At 47.3% G+C, this 25,204-nt stretch overlaps 1 protein-coding gene across 3 annotated transcripts in view; it reads right to left on the bottom strand.

Annotated features, from left to right (window-relative positions):
* Nucleotides 1-324: 324 nt before the first annotated feature.
* CGNL1 (cingulin like 1) overlaps nt 325-25,204 on the bottom strand; it is a 118,636-nt gene continuing 93,756 nt past the window's right edge. The window contains exons 12-19 of one of the 3 annotated variants that reach the window (XM_009210262.4): nt 24,821-24,991; nt 20,748-20,909; nt 17,850-17,939; nt 7,250-7,333; nt 6,430-6,554; nt 5,355-5,463; nt 4,822-4,985; nt 325-3,717 (exon numbers count right to left, since the gene is read on the bottom strand). In XM_009210262.4, the coding sequence (XP_009208526.2) occupies nt 3,582-3,717; nt 4,822-4,985; nt 5,355-5,463; nt 6,430-6,554; nt 7,250-7,333; nt 17,850-17,939; nt 20,748-20,909; nt 24,821-24,991 (1,041 nt within the window). In that variant the 3' untranslated portion in view covers nt 325-3,581. The remainder of the gene's footprint in view (nt 3,718-4,821; nt 4,986-5,354; nt 5,464-6,429; nt 6,555-7,249; nt 7,334-17,849; nt 17,940-20,747; nt 20,910-24,820; nt 24,992-25,204) is intronic. The other 2 variants (XM_009210263.4, XM_009210264.4) reach the window with 2 other exon arrangements.

The raw sequence follows: 25,204 nt of genomic DNA, 5'->3' as shown, positions 1-25,204 counted from the left end.
CAGAAGACCTCGAATTTAGAAAAAGGGGTACACAGGGGGCTCCTGTTTATTCTGTAATTAACATTGAACATGCTCCCTCTTTTGCCATTTTCTGGAACGGGCAGTTTGGATTTCTCAGAATATCACAAGAATCCAGGGCCATTAATTCCCTCCACATTCACCACTGACCAGTCCCCACCCTTCTGTTTCAGAAACCGGTCCCAGGGCTGGAAGGCCTCCAAGTTCCACTTCCCTCAGTAGCTCCCAGTCACTCACCTTGGCAATTTCTTAGAGGACACGGAGCCAAGCTCTGGAGAAAACAAAGAAGTCACAATCACAGGAGAGTCAAAATTCCCATTGGGTGACAGTATTTATTGAAAGGAAATCTTGCTTTATCCAGGAATTCACTTACATGGAGGTAGCTGCAAGGAGAATGTCTCTTTCCCATGACAACCCAAAGCAACCAAACCATACCCCAAAGCAGAAACCCAATGGGATAAGCCACCTGGCGTTGTAGACCACCACTCAGAAGCAGGAAAAACCACAAAAGATACAGGATGATTGTCTCTTCAGTATTGCATTTGGCCATGTATGTGTTTTTACGTAAGATATATTTTTCTTTTTAAGCTAGCTAAAGAAAATATTCTTGATTGGGGTTAGTTCTTAAAGAAAAAAAAAAAAAAATAGAAAAAAAGTACGTATATATAATAAAATTAAAGAACGGTAGCATGTTATACCTGGAAAGGACCGTGGGCCCTAATCTTCGCTTTGTTCCAGGCAATCCATGGCTCTGAGAGTGAGCACACTGTCAAAGTCACTGGGGTGAGATGAGCTGGGACTTGAAAACCCTTGTCTTAACTTCCAGTCTCTTAACTCTTCCCACTCTACCATACCGCATGCGTTGCCAACTCCCTCAGAGTGTAGGATAGCACAATTGTCAAAATGCGTAACAGCCTATTTTTAGGGTAATGATGCAAGTGTTTTGAAAAGTGACCTCTGTTCTCTTTGCATGGGCCGTTTTGCTTCTTGTAGCCAGCCCCATGGCTACTGGAAAGAACTGACCAGAATGAGGGGCAGCCACTTTCTCACAAACCGAAACAGACACACGCTCCCCAAGTTCTTGGGCGTGCTGACCTTCCCCAGCTCCGTCTCTAGGTATGAGTGGGCTGAGGCTTCTCTAGGCAGGCTTATTGGCTGATGTCTAACGATGGCGGAAGCAGCAGGGAAATTATGAACATATCAAGGGTCAAAGTGAGCTCTAGGGAACCAGGCTTGTCACGTCCTCAGGAGGACAGAGAGACAGAGGGCTTGAGTACAGAGGTGCTCGACCTCCATGTCGATTTGTTTGATTGTCATCTACCACCCCCTTTCCCGACACTGAGCTCCAGGAGGAAAGGAATTTGTACCTGTTTAATTCACTGCTGTATTCTCTGTGCCAAGGACTGTGCCTGACACATCATCGATGCCCAATAAATATTTGCTAAATGAGTGAATGACTAAAGGGAGGAATTGTCCACACCCCACACAAGCAAGCAGAGATGAGAATCACCCCCGGCTGTGGTGAGGATGACAGTGACCCTGTAGACGTGGAAGGGGCTTGGCTCTCTGGCTCCAGACTCCCACTCTTAAACTGGGCTGACCACTCTGAATCCTGTCGGGCGGGCTCTGACCCGGCGCAGGTGGGACCCCATGGCAACTGTCATGGAGTTCTCTGGCCCACAGGCCTCCCGCCTATTGGGATGGTTGGGGACACTGCTGAAGTAGCTGAACACTACCACCTCTGTCCCATATATGTCACCAACTCACAGGGTCTTCTCCCTGGCCACATCCTGTCCCATACTCTGACCTGTGGAAGCCCAGCTGTGATTGGGCCTGGCCTGTGGGTATGCCTGGAGACTGCCACATTGTGAGGTGACACAGGAAGGCCAGGAGGAAGTCCCCGGATATCTAGCATCCTCCCGATGCCATGCTCCCTGAAGTTCCTCTCCAGCCATGTGGCCTTGCCCACAGACCTCAACAACTCCCTGCGACCTGCTGCTGGCAATATCTCTTTGTCCCAGGAAACTGGAAGGAGTTCTCCAGTTTGCACAGACACACCCCTGCCTGACTTCTGCTTCTTTCCTCCCTTCCTCGACATAAACCTGAGATCCTGCTCAATCCACCTCTTGCCCACACATCCCCCAGCTTTCAAGAACTTCTCTGTCTTCCTTCTCACACTAGGCCCCCCACACACACCTGCCTATCTCCTCTCTCCTCTCCCCTCCCCCATGACCTCACCAGACACCTCCCACCTCACTCTCATACCTAAGTCTATGAACCTTTCCCCCACACCCTCCTATTCCCCCGATCCCAAAAGCTTGCTGTGGGAGGAGCGGGGAAAGGACCAGTAAGACATGACCACATGGCCCCATCCTTCCAAAAACGGCCTCATTTGTTGAAGGCCTTACCTACAAGTCTCCCTATCCAATCTGCGTAAAAGAAATTGCAATCAGTGACTGGGAACAGGTCTCAGAACGTTCAGAAATTATAACAGAATTCTAGATAAAATAAGCAAACAAGGCCATAGCTGCCGTCACAGACACGAGCAACCTTCTGGCTTTCCCCTGTGCCAGTGACGTGTTTACCCAGACCGTGTGAACTGCTCTTCTCAGTCTTAGCTATCCGTGACCACTACAGTTCTTTTTTTACAACCTTCGTTTCCAAAGTGGTCTTTATTTGACTTTTTTTTTTCTCCCTCTCTCTCTCACCTCTGCTCAATACTTAAAATCTAATAGCTTCATATTTTAAAAAAGAATACTCAATGGCTGGGCACGGTGGCTCATGCCTGTAATTCCAGCACTTTGGGAGACTGAGGCAGGTGGATCACTGAGGTCAGCAGTTTGAGACCAGCCTGACCAACAGGGTGAAACCCCTTCTCTACTAACACAAAAAATTAGTCAGGAGCAGTGACGGGTGCCTGTAATCCCAGCTACTTGGGAGGCTGAGGCAGGAAAATCACTTGAACCAGGGAGGCAGACGTTGCAGTGAGCTGAGGTTGCACCATTGCACTCTAGCCTGGGCAACAAGAGTGAAACTCCATCTCAAAAAAAAAAAAAAAAAAAATACTCAATATAGGTGTGTGAACTTTACAAACCAGCCATCCTACCAAGCCTCCATCACATTCCAAATGCAACAGCAGCAGTACGTGAGAAGGTCTGCTTTAAAATATGTACAAGCTATACATCGTTTCCTCCCTGCACGGTGCTTTTAAATAAGTCCTAGCCTTCTGGAGCCTTTGTCTTGGCAGGGGCAGTTAGGACGGGAGGAGGGACAGCAATGCAAATAGTGACTGTGGAACAGGGGCCTCAGCCTACCAAAGTGTATCTCTCACAACAGCCCAGGGGGTGGTGGCTCCTGTTCCTCAGGCATCCCAACATTTTAAACTGCAAAAGCTTCCTGTCAAAGACCCACTGAGAGACCCTGGCGAGGAACGTAACACTGAGGAGCTGGCACGCTGTGCAAAGGGGCGGCGATGGTCTCGGTGGCAGACGGATGCTCCCCTCCCTGCCTCCCGCTTTGGGCGGCTGCAGCTCCTGCAGGGATGACCGGCACTTCCATAGCACTCAGATCTGGCTGGCGGTGGTGCTGTCCTTGGAGAAGGTGTAGCTCAGGGGCGCCTCGTAGAGGCTTCCCCCGTCCGTGCTGAGGTCATCGTCGTCATCCATGTCATCCAGCACTTTATTTGGCAGCTTCTTCAGTCTGCTGAAACAACAAGGGGCATGTTTCCTGGCCCTGGGCCGGGGCCCGTCACTAATTTGAAGATAAAGGAAGGGTTTTGGGTTGCTGTCCCTGCATCCCACTGAGTGGCACAGAAAAGAAACACATGAACTTAACAGGCGATGTTCCCTTCAGCCACAGGGAATCCACTGCCCCCATTTCAGTATGGAAAGCCCATCTTGATGGGGTGGGCCAGGCTGGGACAGGATCAGTAATGTTGATTTCCCCAGGCTGTCATTATTGATCTTGTCTTAATTTAAAATTTTGGTATCTTGTTCACCATGGATTGCATGCATTATCTTTTAAATATTGCAATAAAATGTTATCTATCTTAATTATTGAGATTTTTGGTGCCCTCTTAAATGCTGCACCCTAATGCCAACCTTGGGGCCAGTGACCTGATAGGCCCTGTTTTACAGGATTCTCAACGGGCTGGAGCCTTCTGTCCATTGATGAGAACTACCTGGGCAGCCAGCACAGAGCCCCATGTCACAGCCAGTCTCCAAGAAAAGCTCAGCTCTATGGTTAGCAAGAACCTAATCTCATGAACCTTACCTCATACCCTAGAGAGAGACCCTGGAGCAGAAAAAGCAACCCACACAGTCCCCAGCCCTCCGCTCCACGCCCCCATCCTTAGGACCACAGCAGACAAGCTTCAGAGAGCTGCTCTCTCCTGGAAACCAGGCTTAGGGAATCCTAGTCCTCATGAGGACACGAATCAGAACTTTACCTTATTTCTCCCTAAGTCAGACAAAAGCCCAGGCTGACCCAGGAACTGCCCCTCCATGATCGTGTGAGCTATAGTCTTACCTGCCTTAAGCCTCTGTTTCCCCTTCTGATCAACAGGGATGGTATCTGCCCAGCTGGCATCGGGGCATTGGTATAAGAATGACATGCATGAGACCCTACTGCCCATGTAGGGTGACTGAAGTGGACAGAACCACCTCCACTTCTAGGATAAGATAACCCCAAAAGCAACAATGAGGAGCTGGCTTGAGACAACAGGAGTGCGAATGCTCTGAAGGCAGAGCCTGCTTCAACCGTGGGGAGATTATCGGGCCCTTTTTGGCCTCCACACCTGCCCACCTTAAGTCCTTCTTCATGGAGTTGAGTTGGCCCTGCAGGTGCTCATTCATGTCCATCTGCTCCTCCAGCTCCCTCTGCAGCTTCTTTTTAGAACTTTCCAGTCTGTCGATTTCCTCCTCAGCCTCCTCCACCTGCCGCTTCATGGCTTTCAAACGCAAGCTCAGCTGCACCGGGACAGAGTGTGGGTTGAGTGCCGGCTGATGGCCCAGCCCCAGCACTCAGCTCACCCCAGGTCCAGCCACCATCTCCCCCAGGCAACCAAGACATGGGCAATGGGGCAGCCAGTCTCTTGGGAAACATGGAGAGCAGGCGGTAAGACAAGGTGACTCTTTAAAAGCCAAACTCAGGGTGTGGAATTTGCTATCTCCTAATTACGTAGGCGAGAAGCCCCCATTCTATGATGTGACTAGGTGCGTGGAAAGGGAGGAACCAGCCCACTCACACTCCACTGCTGCTCGGGGAGGCCTCCCTTGCTCCCCCAGCCTGAGACGTGCAATCTCATCTACGAGCGAATGCACACAGAGGCTCCCTACCTGGTCCTTCTGATCGGTCAGTGACAGGTGCTCATCGTCCACCTGCATCACCAGCTCCTTCACTTTCCGCTCCAGCCGCCGGTTGCTGAGCTGAAGGCTGGCCCGATCCCTGGAAGGGAGGAAGCAGAACCAAGAACCCTTTCACTCCCATGCCTGCAGGGGGCCCAGCCCAGGCTGTGGAGAAGGGGAAACTCCAAACAGGGGTACCTGGTCAGCTCAAGGCTTAGGGTCAGGGAAACACAACTGCACAGGAGAAGCAGCTGCTTGTGAGAGAGGTGAGGAAACGGGGTTCGGAGAAGGGGAGTGACTGGCCCAAGGCTGCAGAATCAGCGAGGGGCTGAGCCGGGGCCAGACCTGCCTGGAGTTCCTGAGCTTTACTTTGTAAGGCAAGAAGTCACAAACTGCAGATGTCTTGTGTCTACTCCAGGCTGTTCTGGCCTGACTCCCCAAAAGTCCAGCTAACACAATAGATAATGTAAAACGTCCAATGCTGGCACACCACGCCCCTTTTAGGAAGGTGAGGGGCCGGGAGTCAGAACTACAGCTGGAAGGCTGCTCAAGTTCAACCTGGTGCTGGCCCTCGGGCTGCCATTCAAGAGTTAGCTGCAGAGAATGGAGTTGTTGGAAAGGAGTGTGCTCACTTGATCCCATGTCCCTCCCACCCCGGGGGAAGGACCTGCCCCATCTCTGACGGGAGGCTAGTCGGCCTCTGCTTAAATACACCTGGCCTCCAGGGCAGAGTCAGCCTTCTGGCTTGTAATGTGGCTCAAACTCGGTAGTTTCTGAGGCAGTCTGTACTATGGGAAAAGGGACAGCAAGTACAGTGGCACTGCCATGGACTGAGAAGTGGGGGTCCTAAGCTTTTACCCAGCTACACCAGTATCCAGCCAGGCTACCTTACTGAAGTCACTTATTTTGATGGGTCTCTGTTTTCTCATCTATAAAAGTAAGGTTGTAGTTGCTCTGCCTTCCTCACAGGCTACAAGGATCAGGAGAGATCCCAAATGTGAGAGCACATTGCGATGGAACTGTCACTGCCCACTGGGGCCTCTGCACTGCAGTGGGCCCGGCTCACCTCTCCTCACTCTCCAGGCGGTCCTCCAGCTCTGCAATCCTGGCCTCCATCTGCACCACCAGCCCCTCTTTGCTGGACCTGTAGGAACCTTCCAGGTGGATAATCCGGCTCTTTAAGTCCTTGTTCTGGAAGAACATAGGGAGACCGTGAGGGGCTATGTGTCTGCCACGCTCTGTGCAGGGCAGCGAAGAACACGGGGCAGAACCTGGTGTTTGGTCGCTGCCTGCGATGAGGCTGCTTTCTGCACCAGGGCCTGTGGCCTGGAAACCGGGGGAACCCAGAGATGTTTCCAAGGAAAGCCCTTGAACTCAGCTGCAGGTCAGAAGAAGAGGGTCTATCACACTCCCTCATAAGCCTGAATGAAATTTTTGCCATGTCCTAAGACTCCCGGATGTCAAATAGGCTTTGCCTTGCCCTATAAACCTACAGGGGGACAGGAGAAACAGGCTCCTTTGCCAGTCATGTGCAGTGAAGAACACGAACAGAAATCATGTAAGAGAAATAATGACCCGATGAAGCTTTCTTAGCCACTCATGTGTTTGATGACATGGATTCTTTTTCATTCTCTTTACATTAGAATTTAGCCCTCTTCAGGATCTAGAAAATAACACATGCAATTCCTCCTCCCCTAGCTGCCGAACTTCCATGCAGATTTCCTATCACTGGGAGAAACAACTCTGGAAAAGGACTGTTACCCCCCCCAGAGGTCTTGGGATGCCAAGTAAAGGAGGGACCTCCAAGGGCTTCTAGTTCAGAGCAGTGCAGTGGGGGAGGGTTAGCCGATGGAGGGGGAGGCAGCTCCCAGGCCAGCTGCTCTCACCTGCCTCTCCAGAGAAATCTTGTCACACTCCAAGTCTTGCCTCGCAGCTCTCTCCTGAAGTAGCTCATTCCTCACCTGCTCCATCTACAGCAGACAGAACAAAAGCCCGGAGGTCAGAAGGACTGTGCCTGGATCTTTTGTACTGAAACGGTGGCAAGGAACTGAATGTCGACTCCCACTTTATGAAGGGGGCTGCCCTACCCAGCCCCTCGTGCCATCTGCTCTGGGGCACAGGATCTGTTTCTTAGTTCTTTCTTGGTTTCTCGATGACTGCAATACTGGTGATACAAATAACAGTAAGAGTCAAAGCTAGCCCTGCTGCTAGGGGTTGAACTGTGTCCCCTGAAAAAGATATGTTGATGCCCTAATACCCAGTACCTCTGACGTGACCTTATTTGGAGATGGGGACTTCAGAGAGGTAATCAAGTTAAAAATTAGGTTATGAAGGTGGGCCCTAATCGAGTATGGCTGGAGTCCTTTAAAAGGGGGAAATTTGGATGCAGAGACAAACATGTACAGAGGGAAGACGGACACAGGGAGGGCGCTCTGGGGAGATGGAGGATTGGGGTGATGGGTCTACAAGCCAAGGATTGCCCAAAGATTGCCAGAAACCACCAGGAGCTAGGAGGAGGCAAGGAAGCATTTCCCTACTGGTCTCAGAGGCAGCATGGCCCTGGTAACACTCTGATTTCAGATTTCTGGCCTCCAGGACCATGAGACAATAGATTTCTGTTGTCTAAGGCACGCAGGTTGTGTTACTTTGTTACAGCAGCCCTAGAAAACTGGCACACCTGCTTAGACTCCACAGGTAGGATCCTATGACACCCCCTGAACAACCCTCAGAAGGAGGTAACAGTATCTCTGCTGAGGATACTAAAGCCTCCAAAAGTCAATCAACTTGCAGTGACCCACTGTCTAAATTTGCCTGGACTGAGGATGTTCTCAGGCTGTTTCTATGCTAAACAGAGACAGTCCCAGGTGAACCAGGATGAGTCAGTCACTCAACTTCCCCAAGAGGTACCTAACCAGGAATGGGGGAGCCAGCATTCAACGGCACTCCTGACTGCTTCATTATAAGCTCAAATTGCAGAGAGGGCTTCCCAGAACCGTGAGCGTATCTCAGACACTGCTAGATTTCTCCTTTTTTATGCCAGAAACGAAAGTCAGTAAGAATGCTGGGCGACTTCAGGTGACCTGACAAAGGCTGAACACTCCTGAGGGTTTCCTCTATGCTCAGGAAAGGAAACTGGCTGCGTAGCACCAGAGAAGAAATCCCATCACCTGACCATCAGCATCTCTTTTCCTGATTGCCAGTGGTTTGCGCAGGAATAAAATGAATTATCAGAGGTGGAGGCTCCAGACCCTGTTGCCAGAACTGTCCAGCAGAGGGCAGCCTGAAGAAGCCAGAAGAATCAAGCTAAGCCAGTAAAATAAAACCACGTTTTCCTTCTTAAGGATGAAAAACAAATTCCAGGGTCCAACATGGCTAAGAGGTACACACACAGCCCCCGGACACCAGGGCCTGGAGAGTGTTTGACACAGGCTGACTTGGCCTGGCCTCAAGTTGAATTTTGCCACCTGTACATGCACCCCAGTGAGTAAAAGATAAGCTCGCCCCTTCCTCACTGTCTCCCAGGGAGAGCAAGAACTGGAATCCCAGGAATAGCCAGAGGAGACACCCCACATTGGGCCAGGTTTGCATTTGCTCCCTGGCTCCCCTTGTCCTGACCTAGGTGTGTCACACAGCATGATGTCACTGGCCCAGAGTGGGCGACAGGGAACGGGGCGAAATGATGCTGCTGGGACAGGCAGGGTTGGGACACAAAGGCCTCCAACACCACAGGGGGAAGCTGGGCCTCTGCCCCTAGGTGAGAGGGGGGTACCAGGTGGTCCAAAGAAAATGCTCACATTTTAGAATTCCTAACTGGCAGGCATCTAATTCATGGAGGTTCAGAATGTTCAGCAGAGGAAATTGAGGCCTAGGGCGGCGGTTAGGCAAGTAACCTGAGGATCAGGGCTAGAGCCAGGCCAAGCCCCTGCACTGCCCGTTACTTCATGGCTCTGCCTCTGGACCAACTAAGTGGAAAGGATTCCAATAGACGTAGAGTTCAAATGCAGCTGTAGCAGAAACATCCAGGCACAGACGGGCAGTCCAGCCTCCTTACGGCGTCTTGCACGGAGAACGGAAAAATGCTAGCAATGGCCAGGACCAGCAGGCAGGGCACGGCCACCCAACTCGGGCCCGCTCCTGCTCACGAATCACACACTGCACAGAGGGCACCAGAACAACTGCTGTCACTGTGACCCCAGCACAAAGTGAAAGGGGAATGAATGCGGACTCACGGCCCTGCTCCCAAGGTGGTTTCTGAACCAGCCACCAACACCTCACACGTGGAGGTCATCAGAACAGCTGGGCCACGGGACTGAGGACGGACGTGCCTCCCAGCGGCAGCCGTTCTGTTCATATGCCCAGGGCAGTGCCCGACACTTCACTGAGGACGTGATTAAATTTCCACTGTAATGGGAAGTGATTACAAACAGCAGTGGCCCAGCTTGTCCTGCTAGCTCTCCCAGTCCCTCACCTGTGACCTTGTTGATCTAACTGCTGGGATACGGACTCCTAAGCAAGGAACTTGATTGAATGAGACAGCCTGTAAGTGTCCCCGAGCTGGCCAACGATACAATAAAAGCACAACCTGGTGCCTCCTCTACCATTCAGGGTAGAGGAACTCTCCGAGGCAGATGTTATCACCCTGAGTTTCCAGGTGGGAGGTCCAGAAACAGCTGCTGAGTCAGAGTTAGGTGGAAGCAGCTTTGGGAGTCCAACCTAGGTTTTCTCAGAAAAACTCACTCTTTTCTCCCCTCCCCATTGTGTCTTCACAAACCTGTAGGACCTAGGACTCTCGATAAAGGAAAAAGACCCACAAGGAGGAGAGTTCGGGCAGGGGCTTTGGAGCCCAGAAGGAGAACGTGCCTATGGTGGAGTGAGGCAGAGTGCAGAGAGCGTGTGGAGGGATTCCAGGATGGCCAAGTAGTCACACAGCCCTGGGCCCAGCCTGGGGGTTCAGGACAAATCTTGCCACGTAAAGCAGCAGCCACTGGCCACAGTCTTGCACCCTCAGTGCCAGTGTCTGAAAATTCTGGATCCCACCAGGAAACAGACTTCCCTGGGCAGAGCAGCACTTAGCATGGCGGCATCCTGGAGGGTCCCCACAGGTTCAAGACCTCCCTGGAGGACCCCTGGAGAGACTGAGGATAATGGTGACTCTCCAAAGGAAAAAAAAAAAAAAAAAAGGAATTATTTATCCCCCACCACAGCCCCTTAAAAGATGGCTATTAAAATGGAAATGTAAAATAAATCAGAGTGAAGAACAGGAAGGAATAAATGTGTAGCCATAAAACTTAACAGTTACTGTGACCTGAGCAGGCAGTCCCTTTTCTTGAGTCTTTGCAAACCTGGGCTTTTGGCAAACATGATAGGCTTCCTTCAGTTCTTCAAAGGACAGCCTGACATGAAATTCTAAAGTAAATCCACCATGTGGAGCCTTATACAAGGAATACTGCGTGGTGTTATGGACAATGCCCCAAGAAGGATCAGTTTCACCATAAACCCAGAAGTATCCTGTGTGTCCCTGCTGTTAGCTGTCCTCAATGCAGTGATCCCAGGACTAGGCCCCTTGACTTGGGAATATTGTAAACCAAATTGTTACCCTGAGCCCACACTGGCACCTGCCCTGGGGTGGTGGTGAGAGGCGGGGGGAACTATGGCTTGGCTGAGCCAGCCTCGTGGACCAGAGGAGAGTAAACTCGAGGCTGGGAAAGTATTTCTTTATATAAGCTTAGTGCTTTATATGCTGTTTACCCTTCAATTACATTAAATAGCATGAACAAAAACTTGCCAGTCAAATTTAAAACAGAATAGGAGCTGAAGGCAAAAGTGGATCGCAGCTGGATTGAAAGAATGCTAAGTATCCTGAGTATTTTGATGGGAAATCACAGTATCAGATTCCAGTGGGTTTTATGTCAGAGACACCCATGTCCTGAGCCAGCTCTCAGGATTCTAAGTAGCTGCCTTTCAGGTTAATGGAAAGCCAGAGCTATCTGTGATGGCCAATAACAATACTGAACCCCATCACCTGTGTTTATCATTGGGCTGTAAAGAGGTTGGCAAGCCCACACTCCTGGCTGGCATAAAAAATAATCAAAAAGGCCAGGAGCGGTGGCTCACGCCTGTAATCCTAGCACTTTGGGAGGCCAAGGCGGGTGGATCACGACGTCAGGAGATCGAGACCATCCTGGCTAACACGGTGAAACCCCGTCTCTACGAAAAATATAAAAAATTATCTGGGCGTGGTGTCGGGCGCCTGTAGTCCCAGCTACTCGGGAGGCTGAGGCAGGAGAATGGGGTGAACCCGGGAGGCGGAGCTTGCAGTGAGCCGAGATCACGCCACTGCACTCCAGCCTGAGCGACAGAGCGAGACTCCGTCTCAAAAAAAAAAAAAAATTTTTTTAAAAAGGAAAATTATTATTAATCAACTGTACACACTGGGTTTTTCAGCAGCTGATACAATAAGAGGCAGTTCTGAGATTAGGAGCAATTAAAAAAAAAAAAAAGAAGAAGAAGAAAACCCCCCTCTGATCTTTCACTCACAACTGCAAAGAAAAGAAGACAGTCCCATTTAGCACGCGTGGCACCCCGATGCTGACTGAGGAGCAGGTGTGAGCCAGTAAGGAGCAGTTCCAGAAAGTGACTGTAGGAGCCCACAACTCTATCCTTGGGATTTAATCCTGCAGTTGCCAAAGCAACAAGGCAGCCTTGCTCAGTCCCTGGAGAGACCATGAAGCCACCCAAAGCTTGAGTCGGTATTTTTCCTGCCTGCCAGCTGCCTGGGCTTGATGAATCATCTTTCCACTGGGCTGGGTCATCATGGTCTCCATGGGCAAGAGAACGCCTTCCCACGTAGGCCCAGCTCTGCTGTGAAGTGTTTGCAGCAGTACCCATCGAGCCAGCACAATAGCCTATTGGCCTTTAATTTAAAACACATGAAGCCGGACCTCTCTTTGGCAATTTAAATCCTGCACTCATAAAGAACCAGGAGAGGATCAGCTGAACTTAAATCCTCACCCATTTTAAGAAACATGACTTTTAACTTGGGAATGGAGACCCAAATGCATTTGAAGGAGTAGTCTTTAAGACCATGACATAGTCTCATGCAGGGATGATGGGAACAGGCAGGAGGCTTTGGAGTCAAACTGTGACTCCTCCTACAAACTATGTGACCCTATGTAGTCACTTCACCTTGCAAAACCTGAAAACAACAAGAAAATGAGGCACCCAGCACAGTGCCTAGCACTTAGGGAATCATTGGTAAGGATGGCAATTGTCATAAATGGAAACATGGTTTTTGGAGGATGGAAAGGAAAAAGGATTACTCTGGATTTAAACAGACCAAACACCAGTGACTTGAACTTCTTTCAACTTATAAGCCAATCAGAAACCTTTCTATATATGGTGGGACTATACTTGGGTGAGAAAACAGATACTCAGTACTTCTGTTTCATAAAGAAGGTATCATTTTATCAACTCCAAATCCATCCCTTCTCCTTCATAGCAGTCAGACCTGAAAACAAAGTCCAAACATCCAAGAGGTTTGAAAAACTTTTCTCTCTCAATTAGGATTTCCTGAATCCATCATTCTGAATAAGACTGTCCTAAGCATGTAAAGGAAGCCCTTAGAAAGGCTGTGATATGGTTTGGCTGTGTCCTCACCCAAATCTCATCTTGAATTATAGCTCCTATTATCCCCACGTGTAGTGGGAGGGACCCAGTGGGAGGTAACTGAATTATGGGGGTGGGTTTTTTCCTTGTGCTGTTCTTGTAACAGTGAGTAAGTCTCATGAGATCAAATGGTTTTATAAGGGCAGTTCTCCTGCACATACTGTCTTGCCTGCCGCCATGTAAGAGGTGCCTTTGCTCCTCCTTTGCCTTCCACCGTGATTGTGAGGCCTCCCCAGCCATGCTGAACTGTGAGTCCCTTAAACCTTTTTCCTCTATAAATTACCCAGTCTCAGGTATGTCCTTATAGCAGTGTGAGAACGAACTAATATAGGTCAGGAACTTATAAATAACATGGCCAGCTTTTAGTGAGTGCCAAATGTATGCATAAGAAAGAGAAAGAAAGAACAGAGGCATAGAAAGGATCAAATACACCATCTCATGCAGCCTTTCCTGTCCTTTGCCCTGGTAACAGCACAGTTGAGGCCTCCTCTCCATCACCCCTTCTCCAGTCCTCACCCCCACCCCTGGCACGAGTCTTCTAGAATACAGTGTATGCTTCACTCTTCTGCTCAACAGCCTTCAATGGCTGCCCACTGCCTTCACGATAGAGCCATTCAAACCTTCAGTCTGCATCTTCAAACTTATCTCCTTTCATTTCCTATGGAAACTAGATATCTGATTGAGTCACACTCATCCATTCATCCATTCATTGCTCCTCAAAATGCTGTATAGATTCCTACCTCCCAGTCTTTGTTCACACCATTCCTTCTATCTAGAATCCCATTCCCAATCCCCTTGGTTTATTCAAATCTTAGCCTTTCTTTAGAGCTGACCCCAGGTCCCCACCCTCTTTCTAGTAATTCTTTCACACTCACTCTTGCTACATTGGTCTTTCCCTCATTAGTTGCTTGAATCTTTTACTTGGCATTTAGTATCCACCGTTTTTTATTGTTAGTTACCAATTTTTTAGGTCTGACCCAGCTCCTCAAACAAACTGTAGCAACTCAAGGTCAGAGACCATTTCTGGTCCTCTTGGAGCTTTACTGCAATGCCATGCACACAGCAGGCATTCATCATATTTTGCAAGCATGGGTAGATAGAGCACTGCCTTGGAAATTGAAACCTAAGCCCAGTTCTGCAGTCAATTGCCAGCATGACTGTGGCCAAACCACCAGGTGACTCTGGGCCTCAAATCCCGCATCCATTACAGGGAAGTGAGGAGAGTTGGACTGAGGTCCCTGCCAGATCTAACAGTCTATGAGAGGGGTTGGCCATTCACTAATATTGCTGGAAAATCTTTTTTCTGGCTTATTCACTTAAGTCCCATCACTAAGGCTAGTGGGAGATGTTTGGGGGAAGCAAAGATTCAGCAAAAGAGCCTGTGAGAATTCAGAGTTTAAGAAGAGCTGTTAAGTTTGAACTTTTTAGGCCGGGCGCGGTGGCTTACGCCTGTAATCCCAGCACTTTGGGAGGCCGAGGCGGGCGGATCACAAGGTCAGGAGATCGAGACCACGGTGAAACCTCGTCTCTACTAAAATTACAAAAAATTAGCCGGGCGCGGTTGTGGGCGCCTGTAGTCCCAGCTACTCGGGAGGCTGAGGCAGGAGAATGGCGGGAACCCGGGAGGCGGAGCTTGCAGTGAGCTGAGATCCGGCCACTGCACTCCAGCCTGGGCGACAGAGCAAGACTCCGTCTCAAAAAAAAAAAAAAAAAGTTTGAACTTTTTAATTTAAAGAGAACAAGATCGCCAGACTAAAATGTCCCATGCCTTCTCTTTTCAGTACCTAGTAGCAATTTGCTAGGAAGGCAGGGCTGATGCTATTACTTGGGTTCAAGATAACATGCACCCTTTCCTGTTTTTTAGGAGCTGTCCTTGTTAAGAAGATGTCATAAGGTCAGCATTTGATGGGGGAGAGGAAAAAGGGTCTTAAGTTTTGAAGTTTCCCTTTTCTTGCTTTGATTCCAGCAGGACAGCACAGGCACATGGCCCTAGAAGTTAATCTAAGTGGACCAGAAGAGCTCAGAATCAGGGCCCATCTGTCTATACCCAAGGCCTTCATTTCAAGAGGCAGGAAATAAGCCTTGACTCAACCTCAACTTTGAATGAGAATGAGATGCTTTCCAGGGAGGCGGGTATTTGGCCCACCCATTTCTCCGCCCTCCCTCACAAGTCAGGAGGCAGCACAGGCCAGAAGAGAAGCTCTCAGAACACAATCAGGAGACATCACTTTATCTCAGCATTTCTGTTTCATTGGCTTACCAATTCCCACATCCACGTGAATGTGACCCTCAATTTCTCCACTTCTAACAAACACCAGGCTTTACCCTCCCTATCTCAGATGATGCAGTGAGAAGCAAGCAAGCAGAAGAGGGAAAGAGAGCTGATAGGGAAAGAGGCTGTAGACATTTGTGGAACTCATCTTTTTAGGCATATAACTCAGACACAGGGAGAGAATGGGGGAAAGTAAAGGGTGAGTCAGACACTTCTGGATGTATAAAACCTTCTTGCAGTACTGCAGTGTTAGAATTCAGAAAAGCCTTCAGAGATCACCTGGATCAGTCACTTCCTTTTGATAGATTTTAGAGACTGAGCTCAGAGAGGCTGGGACTCTCCCAGAGGTAAATGAGGCTAGTGCAGGAGCCAGGACTGGGACTCCCAGCCCACTGCTTTCCCCAGCAGACCAAGTGAGTTCCCTTAACTTCCTCCCGGGACTTAGTTCAGGTTCTCGGTTCCCTTAACTTCCCCCCTAAACTGACATCAAGTTCTTGGCTTAGTGGAAATATTTTTAGCCTTGACCACATCATGGACAGCAGTTCTATTCTCCATGATCCAAGTGCTCAGCTGAAAGGAAAAAGAAGCGTCCAGAGCAATTCTGGGACCAGATCTCTGCATGACCAGTTCTCTCAGTGTTGGGCTGTCAGCTGAGCTAAGGGAGGCAGACATGTTCTGGTTCAGTGTCTGTGTTTTGTTTCTGATGTAAACATGGAACTGAAGGTCTGTTTTCACTGCCTCGTTACTGATAGGATGACACACTTTCCCACTATTCTTCTTAGCATAAGCCACAAGAAGCGCTGGCAAAACAAATTCATGGTCACGTCCTTTGTCATTGTGAATGTTTAGCGGATTCTGACATGTGGCGGGGCGGGGGGGAACGTGGCTACTTAGCCAGGCTGGCAGGGGCTCATCACAAAACAGCTTTTATTCCAGTGAGAGAACTTAGAAAACAGTCTTCAGTAAGAACCCTGGGGGACGGTAGGGGAGATATCAAGGTCGAGCTGTCCATCCGGGCTTTTGGTTTTCAGGAAGGTCCCTCTCAAACCTGTGCAGCTCTGGCCTGATGGACTTTCGCAGCTCCAGAGGAATCACAGCCTGGGAACATGCAGACAGAACCCAGACTCCACGAGGAGGGTGCAGGGAATGAACCTGGGGTTGCAATTTCCTTCACTCTCAGGAGAAAAGCAGCATGAGTATCCCACTTGTTTGCAAAGAAATCTGTCAACAGGGACCTAACAGAATATGGAAAAGCAGCCAGTGATTCGCATTCTACTTTGAGCAGGGCTGCCTGCTCAGAAGGTGCTATCCCCAAGCTCTGCAACTTTCAATTCTTGGTCACCCTGAACTGAGGAAAGGGAACTCCATATGAATAAGCAGAAGAGACCAGAGGAAAGTGCCCTTTGGAATAGGGAAGACTGGAAAGAGAGGATAAAAACATAAAGCAGAAAGTGGACGTTTCCCAAGTGGTTATGAATAACAATCTATTGGCCATAGTAGGAAAAGTGCTTTTTAGAGCTGAGGTTCTAAGGATCATTCGTTCAACAAGCAAGTGTGTGGAATTTCGTAGCCAGCACCATGTTAGGTGCAACAGAAAGTAGGCTCTATGATGCAGCCTTTTCCTTGACAAGTTAATCAGCAGTACACATACCTATGAAGCATTCACAGTCAGTAACAGTACTTTCCAAGTGAATGCTTTTTGCAGTTTTGGAAGGAGTTTCACTTACATTTGATCCTTATGACAACACTGTGAGGCAATCGGGGAGAGTTACTCTCATGTTATAGATGATGGAACTCATTTCTCAAGCGACATGCAGATAATACATGCAGTATTATCCAAAGGCTTTTGACCTGTGTTTCCATTTTTTAATTAAGTGAAGGTTCAGAGGGGCTTTGAGAGAGACTGGGAGTGGCAGATGAGATCTGGGGAGAGCAGTGAGATCACAAGGAAACAGCAGTACTGTTAACTAGTTTCTGTGTCGCCAGTGCATGCTCGAACCACTTGACAGATAAAATGTGGAAACATTTTGGGAAGAGGATTCAGAACACTCAGTGGCAGTTTCAAAGATAATTAATATGTATTCACTAGTCTCAGCCCTTCATTTACAAGATACCTGTGGATACATGTAGAAACTTCTAATGACAGAATGTGCTTTTAATGACAGCTTACCCAGTTGTATGCCTAGGCCTTGAAATGGTGCTGGACGAACTGTACATCAACATTGAGAAAGCCCTTCACTTTTTCTGGACTAGCACTGGCAGTTTCTTAATTTAAAAAGATGAAAACAAAACTTAAAAACCTTGAAATGATGCTAGGTATAGATTAGGAAATTAGCTGACCAAGAATTAAAATTTAAAATCTAAAATACAAGTAATCTGGTCAAAGTCTCTCCTAGAAGCTTATTAGGGTGATGACTATTCAATCTTCCATCAATTTCTAGACAGCATGAATTCTTCTCTCCTGGCCTTAACTGAATCCTCAGGTTTAACCCCTCATGTTCCATTTTCACACGGGACAATCCACGCATCATTCACCTATAGAACAGTACCTGTTCCCGGCTCCTACTGATCCTCTCAGACAGCAAATCTGAGTTGTTTCTCTCTTCTTCCAGTTCCATCTCCAATTGAGACACCTTGTCCTAAGAAAGAAATCACAAACACAGTCGACTTAACTTGCACTGATCGGGATTAAGAGCAAAGACTGCCCCATGGAGAAAGAACCCTAAGGGCAAATGAGAGCTGACTAGCATTAGGGTTTGGAAAAACAATATATCTATTTCTTACATTGCCCAAGGCAGATATTTCTTAAACTACGTGTTTCATGACTTGTAATGTAAAATGTAACTGTGTATGTAGAAAACACATAAAAGAAGAAAAAACATTATCCCAAACCCTAATACAAACACTAAGGACATTTGAGCATGTTTCTGTCAAGTCTTTGTTTCTCCCTGTGAATCAACAACTTTAAACAGATCTACCCAAGCCAGTGTCTGTTAAAAGACAATGTGGAAAAAAACACTTCATGCTCAGGACAATCTTCTGTCTGCATCCTGCTCAGGGTTTCCAAGAGCCTTGCAGGAGTAAATCTACAGCAGACGTCTAAGGAACAGCATGCATTTGCACTGTGCACTCCCAAACCTGCATTGGATTAACCAAAAGGCAGTGCTAACCAATTCTGTTAAACTCATCATCACTTAAGAATAATAATTTGTGGCTTCTTTGTTGGCTCCTAATCTAACCTAATTGAGTGTTAAGAGAAAAACATTTCAAAGCCGCTTTGTATATGAAGAAAAGAGGCTTCTAACACCAACCACCCCACTTAGAACTGCGGGTTGTTGGTCTTGAGCATGTGTTTCTCCTGTCACCAGTCAATCTGTCATAAGTCTAAGTAAACTCAGAGCCACAAATGCTAAAAAGCAATTGGCATTCCAAGTTCTAAATGTGAACCTGCAGCATTTGTATATAAATATTGTCTCTGAAATTCCCAAAGTGGACTGATAAGCAATGGACACCTCTATCCCTAAATATTATTCTATTTATCACAGTAAGACACCCAGGATTCATGTGAATGACTAACTGCCTGTGAATGGCCCCTGGTAGTGATCAAAACCTACGGGGAAGCCAGAAAGCCCTCTCCCGGGAGCCAAGCATCTCAAAGGCTAACTTGGATCAAAGCTGGGCCATGCACCGAAGCCTCCTGTTTATTCAGTGGTTCCTGATGCCTCCAAGACCAGTCTCACTATAGTGAGACAGACATCACAAGAGCTGCATTTACATCCAACAGCCACCTGAGAAAATGGCCATCGTTGGGAGAGCTCTTGAGTCTTGAAAATTAATTTTAAGTGCTAGTGAAGGAGCAGGCAAGACGTAGTCACAGCAAGATGGTCCTGCTAGCTGCCTCTTAGGGGACAAAATACCCCTCAAGTGCATCTCATGGTAGCAGGGTCTTAAGAGCCATTCATTTTGTAATTAATGGGAAAATAGCTAAATATTGCAAATGGGCAAATGAAGCTTAGCTATGCCACTCCTTCTAGACCTAAGTCGGCCAAAGGAAATGTTCTCTTTAGTCAGGATATACTATGGATTTTAGCACCTCTTTGTAGGACTCTCTTCTTGCCTAAAATCCATACTGCACAGAACCGAGCAGGAGTGTTAGGGGTCCAGGCCAGGGCCATTACTCCAAAGGTTCTTCCTCCACTGCCTGAAGAGGCTTTAGCTTGTTTTGAGTCAGGTTGTTGTAGGCCCTAGAATAATCAGTTTCTAGTTAAGTGGGTTGACCTTAGCTTGACTTAAAATTACCACCCCTAAAGAGAGCAGAACCAGGACATTAGCAAAATGTACAGCAGTCCTACAAAAGAGCAATGAAACTGTAATCAGGTTATTCCAGTCTCTAAAAGAGGCCTATCTAATAAAATCTTCAATGACTGAAACAACACTACCTAGATATAAATGGCTACTAAATCCCCTGGAGGTTTTAAAAGTTATTTCTGTTTATTTGCAAAGTTGAATCAGGAATTCCATTGATTCTGAATTTAAGCCATCTCTCCATGGCCTTGAGCACTGTCTTTTATCAAAATCTTGACCATTTTAACTTCTCTGAAAAGTCTGAGGCTATTTTTTAGTGTCTCTCTCAATTCCACTTTTTCAGTGTCTCTCCCTCTCTCTAAATTCTACTGGGGCTTGTATGTGTATGTGTGTGTTTCTGGGGGTTAGTTTTGTTCCTAGGAATTATTCTTTTTTAAAAGTTCAGATGGAGTGATTCTAAGGTTCTTCTTGTCAACCTCAGTGAACTGTCCATACTTAGATTCTGTTACTTCATTTACATTTTTCTAATATGTTGTGTTTTCAGCCTGTGACTAGATCACCCCCATGTGGTGACTGCATTCAGCACTTTCTGATACGCTGTCTTGGACTATGTACATACTATGTATACCACAGTAAGTTGAGTCACAGTGTGCTGCGAGCTCTGGCAAAGCCAAATAACCCGTAAGGGAAAATGGGCCAGACACAGGAAGCAAGAATGGAATATGCGGTGTGGCTAATGAAGGATGACGATTCCTAGGAGGCTGCTCTCTGGACACGCAGCAGTCTGGTTCCTTCTAGTTAGCTGAAAGCACTGCTCCAAAGAACAAACAGAAAAGGAAGGAACTATCAGTGCCCTTAGGCAAAATCACCTACGTCCCTAGGAATCTGTTCTATTTCCTCTCAAGACAATGAGAACGTTAGACTAAATTGTGTCCATCATTCCTTCTAACTCTAATGTCCTGAGTCTCTCAATGACTGGCCCCTTCCTTCAATCAAGAAATGACCTCACTACACCCGGCTGTGGGAGAGAATAAAAACCCCAGACTTCCCACAGGCGGAGCTGAGAGCAAAGAGGAGGCTTCTCTCGTGGCCCAGACTCGCTCTCCACAGGTCCCCCAGCTCACGCTGTGCGGCCCACAGACCTCCATCTGCTTGACCAGTCTGCTGCGGTCATCTTTGAGGTGACTCTTGGCTTCCAGCTCATACTCCAGGTCCTTCAGCGTCTGCTCCAGAAGCTGCCTTTTTGTGAGCGCTTCATCCTGAGCTCTCTGGTAGTCCCGTAACTCTTCCTCCATCAGGCGCATCTAGGAGGAGAGACAGCTGGGATGGTTTCCTGGGGTGCCTCAAGAGCATAGAGACCTCCACAGACAGTGCACAGGCTGACTCCACCACAAGGAAGATCCGCTGGACCCCCCATAATATGGGAGATCAGAAGACCCTGAGCAAGTCCTACCTCACTCTGGGCCTCAGTTTCCTTTTTGTAAAAAGAGGGGGTTTTCCAGCTACAGGCAGCAACCTATTAGGTTACAAATTCCATTTGGTAGATGTTGACCAGTATTTTTTAATTAAATAGAACAGAAAAAATAGCAGAGTATTAGCAAATACTGATTTGCAAATCTTTTGTACTAGATATTCATATATTTGTGCAGATGCGTGTATTCCTGGGTTGCAAGATGTAGGTTTCATTTTTGTTTTTGTTTTGTGAGATGGTGTCTTGCTTTGTTGCACAGGCTAGAGTGCAGTGGTGCGATCTTGGCTAACTGCAGCCTCCATCTCCTGGGTTCAAACAATTCTCCTGCCTCAGCCTCCCAAGTAGCTGGGATTACAGGTGCCTGCCACCACACTGAGCTAATGTTTGTATTTTTAGTAGAGATGGAGTTTCACTGTGGTGACCTGGCTGGTCTCGGACTCCTGACCTCAGGTGATGCCCACCTCGGTCTCCCAAAGTACTGGGATTGCAGGTGTGAGCCACCATGCCTGGCTGAACGCTAAATGTAGGTTTTACTAGGTCGTGTTAAAAATTCTCGAGAGCCCCTTAACTAAATACATGTTTCCCAGGGGGTAATTTGTTGTCTACAGGTATCACTGTCACCTCAAAAGAGGTTTCAAGTCAGTAAAAAAGAACACACAACTGAATTAATGACCGCAAAGCAACCTACTGGCACAAAACCTAACAATATACACAGGCACATTAGGGAAAGCCACTGCTTTGTAGAAGAAAATGATTAGCTCTTAATTTACAATGTCGACTTTTTTCCATCCACAAGATGGCACTCAACTAATAGCTTTGAATAAAGTGCAACAGACAAAACAGCGTGATTCACAAGGGCCAGTCTGTGTCTTGAACTCTGGAAGCTCCCTGGGGAGATCAGCCAGCTCAGCACACAGTAGGTCTCCCTTAAACATCTGTGTGGGCTGATATGGTGAAGCCCCAGGCTGTCTGCTTTGTTCTAAGTGTCCTACCCTCTTGGAGTTGGTACCAGTATTGAGTAGAGTTACGGTCTCAGGAATAGAATACACCAGGGAGTCTGTTTCCTTCAGAGTATATGAAAGCGAATGGCAAACTCCACTACAGAATGCCACCCTTCTGCGGTGTCTGTCACAGGAGAGTTGGAAAGCCCCAGTAGTTGAGGACAGCTTCGGAAAACCCGTGAGAAAACTTGAGGAAATGTGTTCTTCTCTGGGAGGCTGACAGCAGCACCGGGCATTTCTGAGAATAGCCTAGCCTTGAAGACGGCATCTCCAGATGAAGACCCGCATCTAGTTTTGGTGGTTACCATGACAGAAAGTACATGAAAGCACAGAATGAAAATCACCCCATGGAAAAAGAGTGATGGGACATTCTCTGGATACAGAGGGTGTGCTATATTCCAGAGCATTTAAAAAAACAAAAACAAAACAACAAAAAAAAATGCTCTATGACTCAGTTTCCTGGTTCGCAAAATTGGGATAATTATAAAACCAGCCTTCTAAAGCTATTATGAGAATCAAATGAGATGATACCAAAACAGAACATGGGTATGAGGGTCAGAAAGAATGACAGGCAAATGTGCAGCCTGCGTTTCCTTCCTGTCCCCCTTCCCAATACCCGGCATGCCCTCCTCCACTGCTCAGCACAGCTCCACCTTCCACACCCAGCAGGTCCCTCCTAACACCTGGTAAGGGCCCCGTCATACTCAGAGTCCTTGACGGGAGCCGGCAGAAGAGAATAACTAGCGTGGTGTCTGTGAACAATGTATCCTGAATCATAAGTAAGCAAACAACTTTTGAACTTCCTAGTGCTACCTTTAAGTAGTTGAAATCACACTTTGCTAAAAAGGATTTAGAAAATAAACTGAACAGTAGTAATCACTAAGTCTTGATTCTCTAAAGATCAAGCTTATCGGAAGGTAGAATGGGTGAAAAATGTCTATTTCTCTCAAAGCAAAGGCAGCAACTATTACAGCACTTAGAATGGACCCCTGTCGCTTTTGGGTTTTTGGGTTTTTTTTTTTTAAACCAAGATCTTCAACTCAGCTCAATCAAAACACAAGAAGAGGGGCAGTGAACAGAGTGGAGCTTGAGTTTTTTAAGGATCCAGAGTGACCTTGGCTTGTCAATTCACTTTTGCTTTCAACAACTCCATCACTCTAGCATCTTAGTCAAGGGTGGTATCTCACTGTAGTTTCCCTGCAGAATGATGAGGTGTCCACGTCTGTTGCTCGCATGAAAACAGTGTCTCACAGGGCTGCATCAGTGAGAAAAATCCAGGAAGGGCCATCTTTATTTTCCTTGCAAGGAATCCTTTTATTTTGGAATGACTGCTCTTTTATAAACAACACCGGTCTCCATGTGGCCTTAACTATTCTCTCTGGACCTCAGTTTCCTTATCTAACTAGAGGATCTCTACATTTCCTTCCAACCCAAGGATTCTATCATAAAAATCATTACATAAAACGCAATGGGAAGTACTTTTCAGGGGTCATTGTGACACGGTGATCTTTTGAAGTCAAATCAGACCAGGTGCTTGTTGGCGTTCTGGCAGATATCTGAATCCTTCTGCCTCTGTGCTGTAGTAATGAACGTGATTTTTTTTTTTTAATGCCAAAGAGAACTGTGATGTCAGTGGGCTAATTTCAGTTCTTACTTGGAGTCCTGTATCATATAACCCTGAGCCAAAAGGGATCTGTTATCAAGGTCCTTTCAAGAGTGTTCTAGAAGTCTGCAATAAATATCTATTGTTCTTTTACACAGTTTCAGCACTGACTCGTGGGTGACGTTTCTTTGATCATCAAAGAAATTAAAGTTTGTTTTTTAAAGAAAAAAAAAATGTTTTCCTGTGGAATCTTGGTGCTCTTGGCACTGTTCATGAAAAACAATAAGCCTTAAAATTAAAGAAAAGGAAATTAATATTTATGAAGTGTCTGAGATGTACAGACTCGCTGCTACACAGTATTATCTCATTTAATTATTAAGTCACTAAAATGTGGTGTATTTTTAAAGAGGTAGAAACATATGCTCAGAAAGCTGGGGTAAGTTGCTCAAGGTGACCCAGCTGGCAAGAGATATTATAGCTGGAAATCAGCATAGGCTGTGCTTACATTTTGAAGCCTCCAGCTTTCCATTAAAACAATCAAAAACATCCCCTTTCTTTTTCTCAGTTCTTGAGAGGCCAAGCCTGAAGGGAGCTAACATTTGGGTTTCTTTGCTCGATCCTTCTTAAATATAAAACCAATGTTTTAATCATTTCAGGACTCATAAATTCCTGAGGATTTCTTTTATTCACCATTATTGTTGTGAAACTCTTGTCTGCTACCCTCATCCCAATAAAAGTCTGTATTTTCATAAATGAATGGCCAAAAAAACAGTCAGTTACTGTAATCCCTACTCTAGGATTAAATTAAAACATGAAAGCACATAAATAAATCATCTGGTTGCAGCTGGGCACATCACGGCTGCTCCATAAATGGCAGCTAAACATGTTAGGCAAAAAATTGTAGATTCATCAAGAAAATGGTCAGGTTAAAGCTGTGTCCATTTAGCCTCACAGTCCATCAGTGGGTCCTTTGTGCTCCAGAATGCCATTTGCTCACAGAACCATCCAGAAGGTGAAGAACGAAGAGTCAAGCACAAAAGCTGTCTCACGAATCTACCACCAGGTCCCTCACAGAAGAGTTTCAGGGCAAAGGATACTTTGATAAGCGATAAAGGAAGAACTTATCTGGCCAGCCATTACCTCATCCTGCATTTTCATGGCTGTCAGTCGGGACTTTTCTGCCTCCAGGGTTTTCTCCTTCAACTGTCTTTGCATTTCTGCGAGCTCCCTGCGATTTTTCTCCTTGTACTCATCCAGCTGGTTCTGGAGCTCCAGGGTCGATGTACGGGAGGCCTCAACAATGTCTGCCATCTGGAAGAAGTGACACGGGAGGGAGCCCACCCTGGGATGCTCTATCTGAGACCAGGGTCCGGGTCCCCTTTCAACACACAGCACATCTCCTCTTCTCCCTTTCTTCTACGGCCCCTTCAGAGACAGCCCAGTGCCTGATCCTGAGCCAGCCAGGTGTGGGCACCTGTAACTTGGCAGCAGCATGGAGGAGTGAGCAGGTACGTCCTTTGGAGC

Source organism: Papio anubis, chromosome 7 (genome assembly GCF_008728515.1).
Source record: "Papio anubis isolate 15944 chromosome 7, Panubis1.0, whole genome shotgun sequence".
NCBI lineage: Eukaryota > Metazoa > Chordata > Mammalia > Primates > Cercopithecidae > Papio > Papio anubis.
This window is presented reverse-complemented; position numbering and strand designations above follow the sequence as displayed.